The 17,808-nt window shown below is 40.4% G+C and overlaps 1 protein-coding gene across 8 annotated transcripts in view; it reads right to left on the bottom strand.

Moving 5' to 3' along the window:
- Nucleotides 1-17,808, bottom strand: part of LOC145348921 (protocadherin Fat 3-like) — a 567,559-nt gene that overhangs the window by 60,928 nt on the left and 488,823 nt on the right. For all 8 annotated transcript variants that reach the window (XM_080197003.1, XM_080197010.1, XM_080197006.1 and 5 more), the window contains 3 exons: nucleotides 6,794-7,183; nucleotides 5,595-5,809; nucleotides 2,327-2,464 (listed from right to left, as the gene is read on the bottom strand). In XM_080197003.1, coding sequence (XP_080053129.1) covers nucleotides 2,327-2,464; nucleotides 5,595-5,809; nucleotides 6,794-7,183 — 743 coding nt within the window. The remainder of the gene's footprint in view (nucleotides 1-2,326; nucleotides 2,465-5,594; nucleotides 5,810-6,793; nucleotides 7,184-17,808) is intronic.

Raw genomic sequence — 17,808 nt, forward strand, 5'->3', positions numbered from 1 at the left:
CTGCACCAAAGTCTGACTGGTACAGTTCCTGCTAGTGGGGCCAGATGAATGGCGGGGACCCGGTGAATGGGCCACTAATTGTACTACAATTAACAGGTTTGCATATTAATCAAGTTGCCACCTGCTATGAGAGGGAACCAGATTGGGGACGGCAGGACGAGTTGAGTGAATCCTGACTACCTTGATGCTTGTCAGGAATCCCAATTTTTGGCCAATGCCCCTTGCAGCGGGACATCAAGATGCCCACGGGCTGAGTGGCAAGGCTGGAGAATGGTGACATGAGGAAAATCTTTTTCACCCAGTGAGCGTAGGACCTGGACTGCACTGCCTGAGAGTGTGGTCGAGGCAGGTCTGATCATGACATTCACAAGGGTAGCTGGATTATTCTCTGAAAAGGAAAAATGTGCAGGGTTACGGGGAGAAGGTGGGTGAGTGGCACTAGGTAAATGCTTCAGTGTCTCAGACACAACGAGCTCAATACCCTCATTTCACACTGCAACAGTTCTGAGATTATGTGATCTTTAAATTCTATTAAAATAGGCAAATAGAATCTAATTTGGTATTCATTAGAATGATGCACCACTGATAATTTTGCACTCCAAGATACTGTGTTGCGGAGTATCAACCTCAATCATACAGTCAAGTTTCTGTACAGGACTTCATCCCAATGACTTTCTGCCCAAGAGAAAACAGTGCAGTCAACCAATATTTGGGTAGTGTTTATCCTCTGTGATCAAACTCCATCAGAAATGATGATGGCGAATCCTTACAAGCCTTGATTTTCTTCCTCCTTCTCATTTTTAGGTAGCTGCTTGTTCCAATCTGTGGCATGCAAATAATGATGAGGGAAGGGAGGGCCATGAATTTCTGTTCCACCTGCGCCACTGCTGCTTCTTGTGGCTGCCATTAAGAAGTCAACAATGAGCCCTGAAAGGATAGCTTGAAGGGACAGGGTCATGTAGAGGTCCATTTCCAGTAACTTATCTATTGAAGGCTGTGGCTTCGGTTTCAACAAATTGGGCCACATTTGTACTTATTTTTTAGATGTTCTGTTGTCGCAGCAACATTCCTGCTACGAGATCACTGGAGTTTTATTTCCTCCTTGCATTGGAACATGTTGCTGCTTCTTGCTGTCAGCAGTCCTGCTGGGGACCCATAGTGAGTACTTAATCTACTCTGACCTAGGGAAATGAGTAGGAGCTAAAGTGGATATGGATCAACGATCAGAAGTGCCAACTCTCTGGAAGACTGCTCCAAAGAGGAGAATTACTTCCTTTTCCATCACTCGTACTGCCAATTAGACAACATATCTTTGGTTTCTTCATGGACTAATTAAGGCCAAACTGACATTTGTTTCTTGTTGTACTAACACTAATAGGCTGAGCAGCAATAGATACACGTTTCCTGTCAGAATTGTCATTTAGTCAACTGGTAAGGTGCAGATATGCTCCATCCAGCTAAACATTAAAACTGTGGCAATTGCTGGCCACAACCGTTACCACCCCCCCTTCTCCGCCTTCCCCACTGGTAACCTGCAATTGCTGAACTGCATGCTGAGTTCAGCAGACTGGCTCACTGTGGTCCTACCACTGGCCTCATTAGGTACTATACCAAATTCTAGGCAAAGTCCCTGAATGTTAGTTCACACGAGATAAACAAATTGGGTTTCATTCAGGTTTAAAATAATACTCAAAACATAGTTTTGCCGTTTCAACATTAGAATAAAATTACCTGCATAAAATTAATTAATGAAAAAACTAGCATTTGGAAACATCAGAACAGAATTGACAGATCAGATTATACAAATAACAATGTAATGGCATTCACATTCCTCTATGAATAAGTAAAGCCCTTTCACTGTCTTTCTGCTAAATGGGAGATTTATGTTATTTTGAAATATAAATTTGATATAGTTTTGTTTGCACTGCGATTTCATTTCTCTCAGATCCACCACAATTACCTACGGTTATACATCCTGTAGGGAACCTCAGCACGCCCAATACATGGTTTGTTTATGTTTACCACTTCAGCACAGTCACATCAAACTACAAGTCAACTACATAAAATAGCACATTGCAGCAATCAGGAGCATGAACAATGCTAGTAATTTCCCTCTATATAGCCCAGGGATGCAGTGGCCAATTCAGAAATTCATTCCAGCTAACTTTAGAGAAAGGACACAAAGTAGATGTTAAAATGTGTATCTACATAAGGATCAGTACCGAATCACATAGTATGATTATCTAGAGAGAAACCAGAAGGGTTCAGTTTGGGAATGTTTTAACAGAATGTTCAAAGAAAGGTCCTTTGATCAGTCTTTTCTTACTTTTTCTCTGTCAAGTCGCTCTTTGACTTTGATCAAGCCAGTGATTGGACTAATATTGAAATAATTGTCCGGGTCACCGTTCACAATGGAGAACCATATCTGTGCATTCATTTCACTATCACAATCTTCTGCCAGAACCTAAACAAATAAATTCTCAGTTAATACCAAGAAATGTAATTTTAAAAAAAACACTTCTATGCTGGTCAAACTTTAGAAATGAAACAATCATAAACCTTAGACTCAAAGAAAGCAATTAAACCAAATATATTATGAAAGCAAAATACTGCTGGAGGTCTGAAATAGGAATGGAAAGTACTGGAAAAACTCAACAGGTCTGGCAGCATTGAAACATATTACAGCTGGAAGTATTTGCTGTCAATATTCTTATGCACTGATATACTAATAACAACTTGACTTCTATTCATACAATATCTCTTAATAAAATATTTCAAGAGATAAAAATATGGCTGAGGGAGATGGTGAAACATATACCAAACTATTTGCAAATGTGACCATTGGTATGTTTAAAAGGCACGTGAGAAAGATAGTCGCTACAGCTTATCAGGATAAAAAATTGCTTCAAAGTGCACTGCCTACTATCTGTGAGGGTTTCTCATTGATGTAACCTAAGGAACCCTTATGGATTGCATTGGTAGCAGCCTGCAATGTTATTTGTCTCCAGGAAATCATCATAGACTACGTAGCACCACTTTGAAATTACAAACAATACTTTAGCTCACGGTGCTTCTGAGGTAGAAGGGCCAAGATAAATAGTTAGGTGGCGGTTACAGAACTGGAGTTGGGAGGGGAGCTCAAAGTGCTGCAGTCATAGAGTTGATAGTTGGTTTGAAGGATATAATTGGAACTGAACTCTCCCAGATTGTCAGAGTTGGTTTGTCAATCCTTTTTACCTTAAATTATTTTGGATCCGATAGTCGCCCAACTTTCCAACTCAGGTAAAGTGAGATCTGGGCAGTGCAACACATCTCCAAAGCCTTTCATCAAGTGTAGGTCTGTCAGATGCGAGGAAGAGGGGTAATCCCCTAAGTTGGGGAATACCCAATGGCAGAAGTAATCCCTTTGTGGGGGGAGAGACCCTTCTGGTGTAGTCAGGGAGGTGGGGGGAGTCCCCTAGGGGTTCAGGGGTGTAAGGGGAGTCCCATGCTGGGGTCGGTGTGGGTCTATGCAATGGTTATTTAGAAGTTAGATGATGTTTTCATTTTCCTAGTTTTTTTCAGGGTAATTATTAATGTAACCCAGTCAGAACCATCTGAAGTTTATGATTTGAATCACATTTTCAGATGGTCTCCAGTGCAGAGTAATTACCCAGAGAAAGTCTGCAGTGCGATTTTACATGTGAAGTTACAGGGTGGAGTTGTGATTCCCCAGAATCTTTGGGTATGCCCCCAAAATGGCACACTGGAGCTTGGAAGTTATGGCACAATATGAGGTGCAATATCAGCAAATGATAGTTATAAAGAACTGTAAGCACATTTTGTACATTGCCCTGATTTCTAGTGGTCTCTGATTGGTTGCACTGACCCTATTAAGCACAAAGGGAGCCCAAAGTCTGATAATACAGGGAGCATTTGCTATGAGAGACTTCCGACTCGATATAAAATGTTGATGCACTCAAAACCCTGACCGATGTAAGCACATCCATGGCACTTACATCGCTTTATGCATTGGCATCGAAAGGCAGCATCAAAACACTCCAGACTTTGTTAGGAACAAGGCAGCATATATTATTAAAGTGAAACTTGATACAGAGGATTGCAGCCCTAAGCTGCCCTGGAGCTACAGCCCCAATCATTGCTTACTACATGAATTCAAGATTTATTCTGCCTGAGAGAGGATTCCACCCTCTGGGGTGATTACTTAGTCCCAGTTTCCATTGGTTCCTCAAGCTAGGTGACCCTCTTCTGCTGTATTGTCTTAAAGAGACAGACACCACAATCACTACACATGGGTAGTTTAAATTTCTGATAGCCATTTTTACCCTGCGTGGATTGCTCTGTGATTCCAAATGACAGTGCGATCAGATGGCCACAACCACTGAGAGTTGGGCTGTTTGCACTATACACACATCGGTTTTTAACATGGATTCACAGAATTATTTTTGCAGCAGGTCTAAAACTAGCAAAACTCTAAATAAATCAGCTGGAGTGTCATAGTACTCCAGAACCTCCAGCAATGATCACCTCTCGGAAATGCTCCTGCCTCCCACCATTTGGCAATGTTCCCCACACCCACCTGACAATGTTCAACCACCTCCCATTAATATTCACCCCCTCCTTGCCAGACAGCGCTCACCCCTCACACTCCCGATTCATCTTCTGGAATCTTCAGCTCCTGTTTGGTTGATGTCGGGAAAGTTATCATTGTGGAGACGGGTTGGGGAAAGGGTTGATCATTTTTGTGGGTGAGAGAGCGGGTGAACACTGTTGAAAATATTCAGGAATATAGGAAAGGAAATTTAAAACTTAGTAGTTTGAACCAACACTGGAATGAAATTTGGCTTGGACCAGATTAATCACATGGATCAAGATATCCTTGTTTAGAAGAAGTGGGATGAGGTTTTTTTGAAGCATTGTGTTACACCCTGATCCACAAAGTAGTCTAAGGAAAAGTTATGAATGACAGCTTGCTCAGAAGAATTGTACGTAATTATTCATGGCTTTGTTGAATATCCCAGCAATGCATGGGAATTGGCACCAGGACTGAACAAACAGAAGGTGGTTTAATATTCAAGACTGGATTTAAAAACTGTCTTGCTGTCTGTGAAGGTGTCAGTTCCAAACAGTTCCAAAGGAACATGGCTGGACTTTGCTGCAACTATCATGTCATTAGTGAAGGGACGTTTTGCAGATGTGTGTGTGTGTGTGTGAGAGAGAGAGTGTGTGAGAGTGGGTTTGTGAGCATGTGATAGACAGGAGGTTGCTCTGTTGGAATTTATCATGGCTGCTTCCAAAGGATGGAAATTAGGAGAGGTAAATTCTCTCCCAAATCCTCATCCCGTCATCTGCATTATGCCTGACTACTCAGGAAGGAATGAAAGCTCAAAGTTACATTTCGTGAACGCAATTCAGCATTTTTTGTAATTGCACCCTCTTTAACAAAATCCCCCTTTCCAGTGTGTCAAGTGCATTTGCAATATTATTATGTTACCCATCAATTTTGTAACTGCAAATCAATACATTACTCAAGAACCTTTCTTCACCATAGAGTTGAACTGCAATGTAGAAAAAGTATTAATGAAAAGGCATACCATAACTACTGAATCTCCAACTTGTGCATCTTCACTGATGACAGCATTGTATATCTCTCTGCTGAATTCCGGTGCGTTGTCATTTACATCAGTTATATTGACATTTACGGTAGTAACTGCACTCAGTGAAGGGGAGCCTCCATCTCCAGCTTCAACTGTCAGGTAGTAACCTTTACAAGTCTCATAATCAAGATTATCAATTACAGAAATAATACCTGTTTTCAAAAAAAAATTATTAAATGTCAAGCAAATTTAATCCAAAGACAGCAAATATTAATTCCAAGCATGTAACGTCATATTGTAACCAAGGTGGCAACCTTAGTAATTCTCACTGGAACAAAGCTCACAGTAAATTCAATTGAAGTCAATGGAACGGAAAATTGAGTGGGTGTAAAAGGGTCTGCAGAAACATTATTGATCATTTCTGCTCTTTCCAAAGATCAGTTTCATCCCCCATGTGTCCACAATTCTGGTATGGCTCCTCAGTCAACTAGAAAATTGTGAACATTATGATCCCTGAAACTGATTCCCTGATTCACATTACCAACAAGTGAGGCTCTATGCCAAGAATGTTGTCTCACTGAATCCATTCCTCTGTTTGCACTGACAAGTGTTCAAAGGCTAATGGACACAATTTAAACTAGGAGTAAATAGAAAATTCAGGTGGAATGATTTCACACAATGACACAATACTATCAGTTGTTTCCAGAAACAACTGGATACGTTTCTAGAGAAAGAGAAGCTCTGAGCATTATACTGAAAATTCAAAGTTGGAGTTAATTTTAAACAGTTTGTTGGCTCAAATGGTCTTTCATATTTTTAATTGTTTCCTAGAGCTGAGCTTATTCATACAAAGCTTCCAGTCCAAAATCTGGGCAGTAGTTAACATACCATCATAAATGTAAAAAATGCTTCTTGAGTTTCAAGGAAACCAAATATTGTAGTAGAAATACTAATAATTGAGTTGCTTTTGATACGTAATATAATTTAGCACATTGCCACAAATATACCTATCATTGAGACATCAATATATTTATGCAGAATGCCTGCAGTTTTCAAATGTTTGGAGAATGAATTGTTCTCTCATGCTTAATATCTCATCAAAATTGGCTGCTGTAAACTTTGAACCACTTGTTACAATCTACTTTCACTCGTAAACGGAATTGGTTTGAATAAAGAGTTGTGTGTCTTATTTTTACCTTTTTCGGGGTCAATTTTGAATTTTCCATGTTCGTTACCAGATCTAATATGGTAAGTAATTTCAGCATTTGCACCAATATCCTTGCTGGCAGCATACAGAACTAAAATCTCAGTTCCCAAGGCTACATTTTCAGCAATTGTGGCAAGATAATCTCGTCTCTCAAATACTGGCGGATTATCATTGATGTCCAACACAATGATAGTAATTGTGGTAAAAGCTGAGAGTTTCCACAATACTCCTTGATCTGTGGCTTTGACGGTGAGATTGTACAATGCTTGCTGCTCCCTATCCAGTGCTTTTTCTAGACTGATGATTCCAGAATACTTATCAATGGAAAAAAATCCTTCAGCAGTTTCAAGAAGTGAGTATTCTACAATGCCGTTTGGACCTGTTAACAAAATAAAGACTTGTTTTTAAAATATGTAATTGTATTTCAAAGACAAATTTTACACCATGTCAGTAAATACAAACATTGGTAGCTCAGATTTTCATAACAATGATTATTAAAGTTAGTACATGCATTACTTTAATATGTAAAAAGCTATTTTGAAACATGAATTACATAAACCTTTCTGGTTTAATAATTCTGAATAATATGAATTATTTAGCCAATTATGCACGCCTGTATCAGCCAAAGAATAAAATCGAGGAGGATAAACCACATAATGAATACATTTATGTTCACGGGAAACCGCAGAACTAAAATTTAAATAGACAATGTGAAACATTATTCCTCAAACTCAACAGCTTTGTTTGGAAATTAACATTGATTAGTGATTCCTATTCAGTAATCAGTGCAGGAAAACAGGGAAAGTGTGCTTTTAAAAAAGGCACTTTGCCTATGAAAGCTCAATCGACCAAAGATAGTGTCAATCAGCTGAAAAGAGAGCAGAATTTCAAAGCTTAAGCACAGCAGTGGCAGAAGAGATTAGTACAAGGAAAATTTCCTGCATACTATTTGTATGCATCAGCAGGAGCAGAGAGAAAATCTTTTCAGACACTCAACAGGAGCCAGTTTTCCATGCCCTGCCATGAAGCTGTGCTGCCAGGAACTTGGATTAGGAGCAACAATAAACCATGGAACATGGAGGAGATTAGGATGGAAATTCATGTTACACAAGAGTATCATTAGTTGATACGTTGTGAGTTCCCCAATTATTGACAATTACCTTCATATAGATTTTCAGTGTTAATGTAAGCTTAGTTGTGACACTAATAAAATAAACTTCAAACTTTAGATATACTTAGTCAATATATTGTTAGTTACCATAAAAACTTATTTTGGAAAATATTCTGTTAAATTTGCTGTTTGACAACTCTCACTTCTATTCTGCATAAAAAATAAAAGTCATCAATGTACATGAGCTGTCAATGAATTTCATTGACCATTGTTTTCATGGAATTGCTCCCTCATGGCTGCTTAAAGCAAGTTAAACATACTCAATGACTGCTTCTTGGAGTTTAAGTGTTACAGTATCCTCAGCCAAAGACTTCATGAGATACTCCATTCTGTCTGTGTTACTGATGTTCAATGGCAGATTACAATGTTTGCAACCATTTGTCCATACTATTACACACTGGAAGCAATTGCTCAACATAGGTCACATGTTTTAATATCTCAATTTGAAACCAGACTCAGAGTGTTCTGCAAATTCAGATATCCCAGGAAGGATGGTTACCATACTGGACTCTCAACCTGTAGCTGCCATCAACATATCAATATTTACAAGTGGTATTCCTTCATTATTGGTGGCTGGTGCCTCCTCAACTAAGCCATTATTAATGTACACAAATCTTTTGTATCAGTGCTGATGTTTATATGCAGTGTGAATTGAGCTTTGTGTTTGCTTTAGGTTAAGCAGCAAGCCACTATGATCTTGTTCTGACAGAATGAATGGGGTATAAGCAAAAATTAAAATTTGCATTCTGTATAGTTATATGTGCCTATGGCATGACATTTAATGTAAATCCTAGTAAATACATCTAAACTCCTCAGTATTACCTAAAAAAAAACAAATCCCTTTTCAGATTCTGGAAAGATCCAGATGGTAGAACCCACCGAGGACTTAATACCTCTGCCCAGTTCCTCAATGGACGGGCACCTAATCCACCCGTGGCATCTTGGATCTGTGCCTTGTGTGGGTGCGGGGATGGGAGTGGGGTGGGTGGGGGTAGTTGGAGCAGTGTGGATGGGTGAAGGTGGCATATCAACAAAACAAATTGGGGATGATTCTCAAGCAGAGGCTATGTAGCTGGGCGCCACAGGCTCTGCGACATAAATCAACACTATAACATAATTTGCATGTAATTAGCAGGCCCGGGACTCAAATCTCCGGGCTCGCTAGCCTCTCTGCCATTTACAATAGTTGTCCACTAACAGGGAGCTGGTGACCCATCACTGCTAGAGTGAAAGGGAGCTATCTAGGCCCCCCAGAGAATCGGGTACCAGGATGCCACTTGGGCATTGCCAGCTTGGCAGTGCCAGCCTGGCTCCCTGGCACTGCTCAAGGGGCAAAGTGCCACTGCTGGGGGACATCCTTGGTGGGGTGATCAGGGACTGATGATCACGGCGGGGGGGGCGGGGGGGAAGAAGGGAGGTCGCATGGCTAGCGATGCAGGGTCGCAGGACTAGCCACTGATTGAGCTAGCCAGTGATTGGGAGGCCAGCAGTGCGGGGCTACTGTGCATGTGCCGATCTCTGCTCTGACAGATTGGCATGTGCACAGTGGTCCACTCAGTGCTGTCAGCCTCTTCACAGAAATAGGCCCCAATTACAGATTTTTAGCGTGATTCATGCTCGAGCTCTCTATGATGTACAGAATGTGGGAGATTCATATTGCCACTGAAGATAACAGCAGGATTTATTCCAGTTTTTAGCATTTTATTTGGGAGAATTGCCCCCATTATCCTTCCATTTGTCTACTATGTAACCCACTAGCAAAATCATTGCTCAGTCTGTGAAATGTGCTTTAAGACATTGGCACCTAGTTACCTCACCAAAATACTTGTCACAGGGAAGCTAAATTTTGCATCAATTAAGCCAATTAAGTGATTCATTAGACCGTTCAAAAGTGTTATAGGTGTGTGTAATTGCCTGATTTTCTTTTGTTCTCATCACAAAGACATATTAGACAGGGTTGTCAGTTACAGACTAAAAGACTTTACTTGCAGTTTATAAATAGCTTTTTAAAGTAACACTGAACAACATGGAAAATTGGCCAAAAATTATGATGGCCATTCTTGCGTTCCGTCTGCAGATCACTTAAATTAATTCTGCAAAGAAAATTGAATTCAGTTTAACCTTGCACAATAGTGTACAAACCCTTCTGAAAAAACATTATTATTGTGTTTTCAAGATAATGGATTTATTTTGTGCAACACAAAGATATTTCCTCAATCTGACTTCACTATATATCAGAATGCTGTATACAGTATTGTTTACAATGCAGTTGAGTTAAATTAAACTTGGGGTCAATGGATTCCAATTGCTTTGTTGACCTGATATTTTGTACCATTTCAAATGTGCAGATAATTTTCTTAAGTCTACTTAAACTCTCAGCTGCACAGATAATGTTTCCAGTTTTAGTGTCTGGGGCCAGTAAAATTGAGGTTTACATTATCAAAATCCGATTGCACAGAGATCTTTCCTGCTATTAACTCTAAGTGTATACAAGAAGATAGGAATAAATAGTGTCAGCTACACTTTCCATGGGTCAAGGACCAGAGAGAAACTACATGGGAGAAAGAGTTGCCTCACAGCTGTTATGATATTTTGGTCCACAGATGCTGCTTACATGTGTTAAATGCTGTAAGGTCTTGGCAGGGGGCTAATCATAGTTCTATTTCAACTCTAAAAATTGTATCATGATCAACGATATTTTCATTCAATTAAAAGGCACTTAGTTATTAGGCAAATGATTAATACATATTTAGATGCTAAATCATGCATACAAATTCTGTATCTTAATAATACTGAAGCTTGATTCTGCCTGTGAGTTTTATCTTGATAGAACTCAGCAAATAGAAAATTATTATGGCGGTTTTATATACATTTTCAGGCTTTGTGTCAATAATATTCACTTTGAAAGAGAAAATGACATTAAATTTAAAGTAAAACTAAATTAAGATGTGTATAAGATTCCAAATTTTCAATGTGTGAATAAAGCTCGAGTTAATAAACTTTTATCACAGAAAAACTGAACTATAATGAGTTTCTGAATATTAACTGACTTCATTTTTACCAAACAAAATCGTGCACAATTTTTTCCACTTCAAACCAATAAATATAAGCCCTTTTCAATTTAAAGTTTCATAGAATATGAAAAGATGGAGGCAAAGTGGTGATAATTATTGACCTCTCCTGCAACGATTTCTCTCTCGTGTTCAACACATTAGAATGTAACAGGAGAGATCAGTAATTGCAGCTACTTTCTACTTCTTTTCATATTCTGAAATAACCTGAGGTTAAATGATTGCATTGTAAAACAGTTCAGAGACTGCTACAATCATCACTTAATCAAAATTTCTTTAATATAGCCTCAGAGAGCACTATTCATAATCAAGGTACAAAAATACTTTTCTGTTAAGGTCAAGGACTTGATGAAGAATATTTTGAACGCAGAAACACATGTTAAAAGTATTCAACCCGCTTATATCTACATTCATGGTATAAAATAGGACGGTGGCATAAGTTAAGTTAATTTTTTACAATAAGGTTAAGTAACTTTTAGTTCAATAATTGGCATTTAGTTTTAATAGCATTTAAAACTAATTTTAATAAATTCTAACATAACAAAGCAGTTGGTAGCATAGCGGGATGTTCCCTTGCCTGGTCAAATCATTAAGAACCCTGCATTACCAAATGACAACTTCCAGCCTCCAAGCTGCTGCAATAAAACAGCCCTTTCATGATTTTCAATTGCCAAGTTTTCATTGTAACATTGTTTGTCTAAATTAATTCACATTTTTCTCCATTTTAGTTTGCCAAACAAATTTCATTAAGCTACTGAGAGATACCAATAACAGCTGACCACCTCAGGGCAACATGCCTCTGGAGTAGTAGGCGGATAACAACTCTCTAAGCAGCAAGCAGTGACACAGACCACTGAACGCCTGATTCTGCTTCCAAAATAGAGTTTGCACCTTTGAGCCTATACATCATCTCCACCCTCCCTCAAAAAAATTCACATGATTCTCAAAATACAACCAATTAATATCACTGCGTGACTATTGTAATCAATGCCCATGAATAGCATGGAATTTGATGCATTGCTTTTTTATCCTAATTAAAATGAAAAAATATCTGGTGCTTATTCATCCATTGTGTTGTCTGTGATACATGAACATGGTGGTAACAAAATTGTGCGCTGTAGCATCCATACTTTTGGTGTTATGGGTGCGGTTTTGGTTCCACTTTCTTGTGTGCATTAGTGTGGAAATTGAAACATGCAGAGGAAGTATGTAGATTAGGCAGACCATGATGTCAGTTAGCATGGAACATTGATTTGACGTTAATGCCACCATTTTTGATCTTGTTGTTCCAGCTAACACCCTGTCTTAAAGACACAATGCTGAACCTTTGTTCAGAAGTAGGAAGGATTTCCCCTATGCTGTTTAAAGGGATCACCAATAATGTGTGGGTTAGTTGCTGATTCATTTCTACTGGCTCTGTTTGAGCTTGTAAAAGTACTTGGTAGATGGAGGAATTACGAAAAATTGACGAGGAGTGACACTGCAAGTGGAGAAGAGCCACATGATTTGTGACTTCAGAGTTCTGGGTGAACTATTTGTTCTCAGACAGGATGTCGCAGTAGCCCTTGCCCTCGGCCTGCAGTATGAGGGGGAAATAGAACAGAAGCAACAAGGAGAACTACAAGCTACTCTCAGAGGAAGAAGAAGGTGAAGAAAGATTCCTTCCAGGGATCTTCAGGGAGAATTTCTCTGACTTCCAACTAAGCCAGAAGCAGGATACGTGTTGACTCTATTTCATGAAGGAAGTGCTCATAGAACGCTACCATCTTTTTAACCAGACTGGCAATTCAGAATAGGGCATGGACAGTGCTGTAGATGATGTGATAGTGACTTAGCCCTGAATTTCTTTGTCCCTGGATTCTTCCAGGCCGGACCATCTCTCAGTTTATTGCCCACTGCTACATCAGACAGGTGACAGATGCTCTTTATTTAAGGAGTAAGGACTTCATTTCATTTTCTGTGACCAATGAGAATTAGGAGGAACATGCCTATGGCTTTACTAGAACATTGGGTTTCTCATTTACAGGTACCATTGACTGGCACTGGAGGCACAACTGCAAATGTGTAGTCGTAGTGCTATCCTGGCAGAAGTCATGCTGTTTACATTCTGCAGCAGAACAGTGTTCTCTCTGGCTTCTGCTACGATATCAAATCAGAAGTTGGTTGCTGACTGATCCACTTCAAACTTTGCTCAAAACTCCATTCTGCAACTGAGCCCATGTGGCAGGATGTGTACAACAAGAAACATGCTGTCACAAGAAACATCAAAGAGCAGACCACTGCCCATACCACTCTGGCATGGCCCTCCAGTAAATGCTGGAGCATGTGTCCTGATTCATAGTGGTCTGCTGTATCATTCAAACCTGGACATTGTGAGGATGTAACCATCTGGGAGTCGTTCAGAAGGAGGAAGAAGAGGAAGTAAAGGAAAAGGTGGAAGAGCAGGAGAAGGGAAGAGGCAGCCAGCACATCCTTGTTCTGGCAAGGCTGTTAGTGACTGTCTCATTTGACAATGGTTCCCATGACTGCAAATCCAACTTTCCATTTACAAACAATTCAATACTTTACTTTTCATCCATTGCTGACCATCACAGCATCATCTTCGTCACAAAACAATCATTCTGTAATTACTTATCCAACAAACTACACCACACAAAAAGGCAACTAACCACTACATTCCTTCTTGTGGTACCTTTGCCTGGTTATGCGCTCCTCCACGGTTCTATCCCAGTGGCTGCAGCATGGCTAGTGGAAGTCTGATGACTTTCAGTGGAGAAAGAATGCTGATGGTTATGGGATACATGACTCATCAGCTCTGGGCCTAGAAGACCTGTTTTTTGACAGCAGCAGCCCAGTACGGGTGGCAGCAATCTCAACAGGCTAGCTATCTGACAGAAGATGGCAAAGTGACAGTGGTGGGAGTGCGATTGCTGTCATTTTCTGAGAGGGCACCAGCTTCCTGCTGTCCAGATTTATTCTCACTTGCTCAGGACAAGGCTTCAGCAATCTTAATAATCTGCTAGAGCACAGCTGGGCTGCTGAGAGACGCTGGAGGACATTTTGAGCATTGGTACTTGCAGCCACAATGGCAACATGTTGAGATTTCAGAACTGCATTATGAACTGTCACTGCAGCACACAGATACTGTATGGCTTAAGCAGATGCTACGATGAAAGCTGAAACATCGGTCATCAGATGCTGCTCATTTTTGGATCCATTAATTTTCTCACGTGGCTGACCATGACTTCCATATTAGACAGATCAGATCACCAGCTCTATGCCAAGTTGGAGCTGGTGCTGATTGTGCTGGTTGACAGAGGCTTTTTGTCAATGCACCAAGCATGTCAATCTGCATATCTACCAGGTTTTTTCTGTATGTCATCCCATCTACTTGAGTCTTCTGCAGCAGTGATTTTGCCTTCAGGGATGTTGGTATCTTGTCCCCCACTCTGGCTACAGCCCAGTCTTACTCCATGACTCATGACATGCAGATTCTGCCTCATTGCTATCCTTTAAAGAAGGTAAAGTGCTAGTATCTGGCAGCTAACTGTGTGTGTGAGATTAAACAATGGGTTTTTAATTCTAGTAGTCTCTTGTTCCTTCTGCATTTCAGGCTCCTGTGCCAGCACCTGGCCAGTTGCCAATATTTAAGATACCTGAATGGAAAAAGATGCAAGACTAGGGTTTGAGGGAAGTGGGACAAAACAAGAGATTCATATTTACACCATCTGCAGCTTGTAAATCACAGACGGTTGTGGGCTAAATTGGATTTAGAAGATGGATTAGTTAGAAACATACTGTCACCCTCTATGGTTTTGTGGCCACCTTACTGATTGTCAGCACTTTCTCTTCCATGGAGGTGAAGGCTGTGCCTGTGCCTCCACTACCGCTCCTAACCTCTGCCCCATTCTCTCCTCCACCCAACTCTCCCATTCAGATTATGGATCGTTTTGTCCTGCAACAGAGGGACAACCATGACACTGTGTGAAGCTATGAGCTTGGATGATGTACCTGTGACAGTTGAATAGCTGACTGTGTGTGCAAGCTGCGAGATATGATGCCAAGTTTGCAACATCGCTTTGTGTGTGCATATGACATAAGACAATGAATGTTGGGTATGAATTGTGCCTGATATAGACTTACCTGGTGAGTGAACAGGGAACATGTGAGACTAATGGTTCATTTGTAGAAGATGACATTTGAAGATGTTTTGACTAACTTTAATCATTGAAATTTTTTATGGCACTGCATTCATGTCTTCTCAGGTAGATTGTTGGCATTGATCATGATGGCTATTTGCTCCCAAAAACTTTATAAATTCGTCTGGAGGTCTTCCTGGACACTGGAAGGCCTCCTAGACATCCAAAGGAAAGAGGACCTCTTTCCTCCTATTCACTTCAACCCAAGGGCTCCAGTGCTGCATTAACAAACCTTGGGGTATGAGTTCTGGCCTGCTATGAAATTTCTGCTGCTCTTTATGCTCAAAGGTTCTTTTTGGTTCAGTTCCAGCAGCTGCTGCAGCCAAGATGCATCTCCCACTTAAGTTATGTGGGCTGGCTTTAAGAAGCTCTGACCTCGAATGAAATTGGGCCCCTTGTAGAGATATTCAACCATTCAGTAGACGCTTGGGTGGTGTTTCTGTTCTGTCTATACCATGAGGTATGGGTATAGGTTAATTACACATCATGATTTCCATGCCTGATTACTACTAACCCAATTTTATTTCCCCACAGTATGCATGATATGTATTCCACCAACCATATAAGGCATTTTGGTCTCTCAGGAGGTGCCCTTATTTTTGGGTCATTTTTCTTGTGCAACTTGGAATGATGCAAAACCTTTTCTAGTGATAGTCTATAAAACAATCTGTCTTCCCCCAGCTGCATTCTGAACAAAATCAAGCCAGGCAATTTGCCAGATCAAATAATATTCAATAGACCTTGTGGAATATCTAACCACAGAAAGACCAACAACTTCTTAAAAATGATTAAAATCGGAGGTTAAATCAGAACTTAGCGTCACATTTTGAGGTCAGTACAGAGACATTAACCTAACACAATCTGTGAGAATGGGGTGCAGTTGAAATCACCTGCAAAAATTTGTTACTCCATTCACAATGCTTAAACTGCAGTTAGGTAGCTATATCACACAAATATACATCTATCAGGATTCTCTAATGCAATTTAGAATCATAACTGTTAGAACCTTAATATGGCTGTGGCACAGTGGCACGCTGCCTCACAGCATCAGGGACACAGGTTTGATTCCAGCTTGTGTCATGTTTGTCCCGGTTTGCACGTTCTTCCTGTGTCTGCGTGGGTTTCCTCTGGGTGCTCCGGTTTCCTCCCACAGTCCAAAGACGTGCAGGTTAGGTGAACTGGCTATGCTAAATTCTTCCTCAGTGTACCCGAAGAGGTGCTGGAGTGTGGCAACTCAGGGATTTTCACAGTAACTTCATTGCAGTGTGAATATAAGCCTACTTGTGACTAATGAATAAACTTTAACTTTTACAAATTAAAGTTTATACATTTTTGTACATTAATGAGGTATAAGGCACTTTGTTCATGCCATCTACACTTACATGAGCTCATGGACTGTCACTGTTTAGAATATCACAACTTTAGTCGCTTATGATCTATGACTAAAGAAAGGTCAGGTATTTTTGCAAAGTTTTTGGTTGGAATTCTCTGGTCTCACATGCTCTGCTACTGCTGCCAGCAGGAACGAAGAATTCCACACTCAGCCAAATTTCCATTCACTGCAGCAGGGCTGGAGAATCCCAGTCCCAGGCAAGATTGGAGAATCCCAGCCAAATTCAGTAAACCTTTTTTTTGGTAGATATGAGGCATAAGTTAGTAATGAAGAGGACAATGCAAACAGAATGAAACAGCTAGACAAAGTGTGCATAATAAGTCTGCTACCTTGTTCTCAATCCAAGACCTGATGAGGTGGAAAGTGGTACCAGAAGATACTTTCGTGATATAAAAGGTTGTGTTTTTAAAACAAATGTAGGGATGAAAAACCACGATTACTTATAGCATATAGTACTTGATTATGGGTAGTGACTCAGCTAAGCACAAGCCTGTTCTCAAATTCTATGCACATTGAAACTTTTCAGCAGGCATCACTAAGTAGTGATCAGCAGCAGATCCCCAACTAGTTTTTCCCTTCATGAACCAAGAAGAAGTTGAAGTTAACTTTAATTGTCCCAGAATTACAGACCTGGATCAACTAAATCGCAGTACCTTTCACAGGTATATATTGTAAACATCGCCAAGCATTTGGGTTAATTTCAGTCATTACAGTAACTTTGCTATCAAATAGTGAAAAGCATTTTTCCCCACATTTGATATTAAAGTAATAGAACGTGGAGATTATTTGTCCCCGCTTTGGGCAGACAGGAAAGTTGAAGGGGTGGAGAATCCCACTGAGATTATCCCTGTCTCCTCACTAATAAAGTAATGTGGTTCCTGCCATGAAAGGTCTGAAGCCTATTAACATACATTTACATTGATTTAGCAGCCTCTCCATTGCAAGAGCTCTCCCATGTAGGGATTTGCCCCACCCCTCCAGCGTGATGTAAGCAAGGTTTACAAAAGATTTTGACAAACTGCGGCCTGGTGAATAGAACTGGACAGGACGCACAGTTAAGTACGGCCCCCAGAGGAAGGAGGATCATACCCAGGCAGGATCCTGGCAGTGGGCTTCTGTTGCGGGGGCGAGGGGGTTCCTTCAGGGGGCTATGTCCATGGAAGAAGTTCA

The sequence above is a fragment of the Carcharhinus amblyrhynchos genome, chromosome 10 (genome assembly GCF_965287045.1).
Source record: "Carcharhinus amblyrhynchos chromosome 10, sCarAmb.v2.hapA, whole genome shotgun sequence".
NCBI lineage: Eukaryota > Metazoa > Chordata > Chondrichthyes > Carcharhiniformes > Carcharhinidae > Carcharhinus > Carcharhinus amblyrhynchos.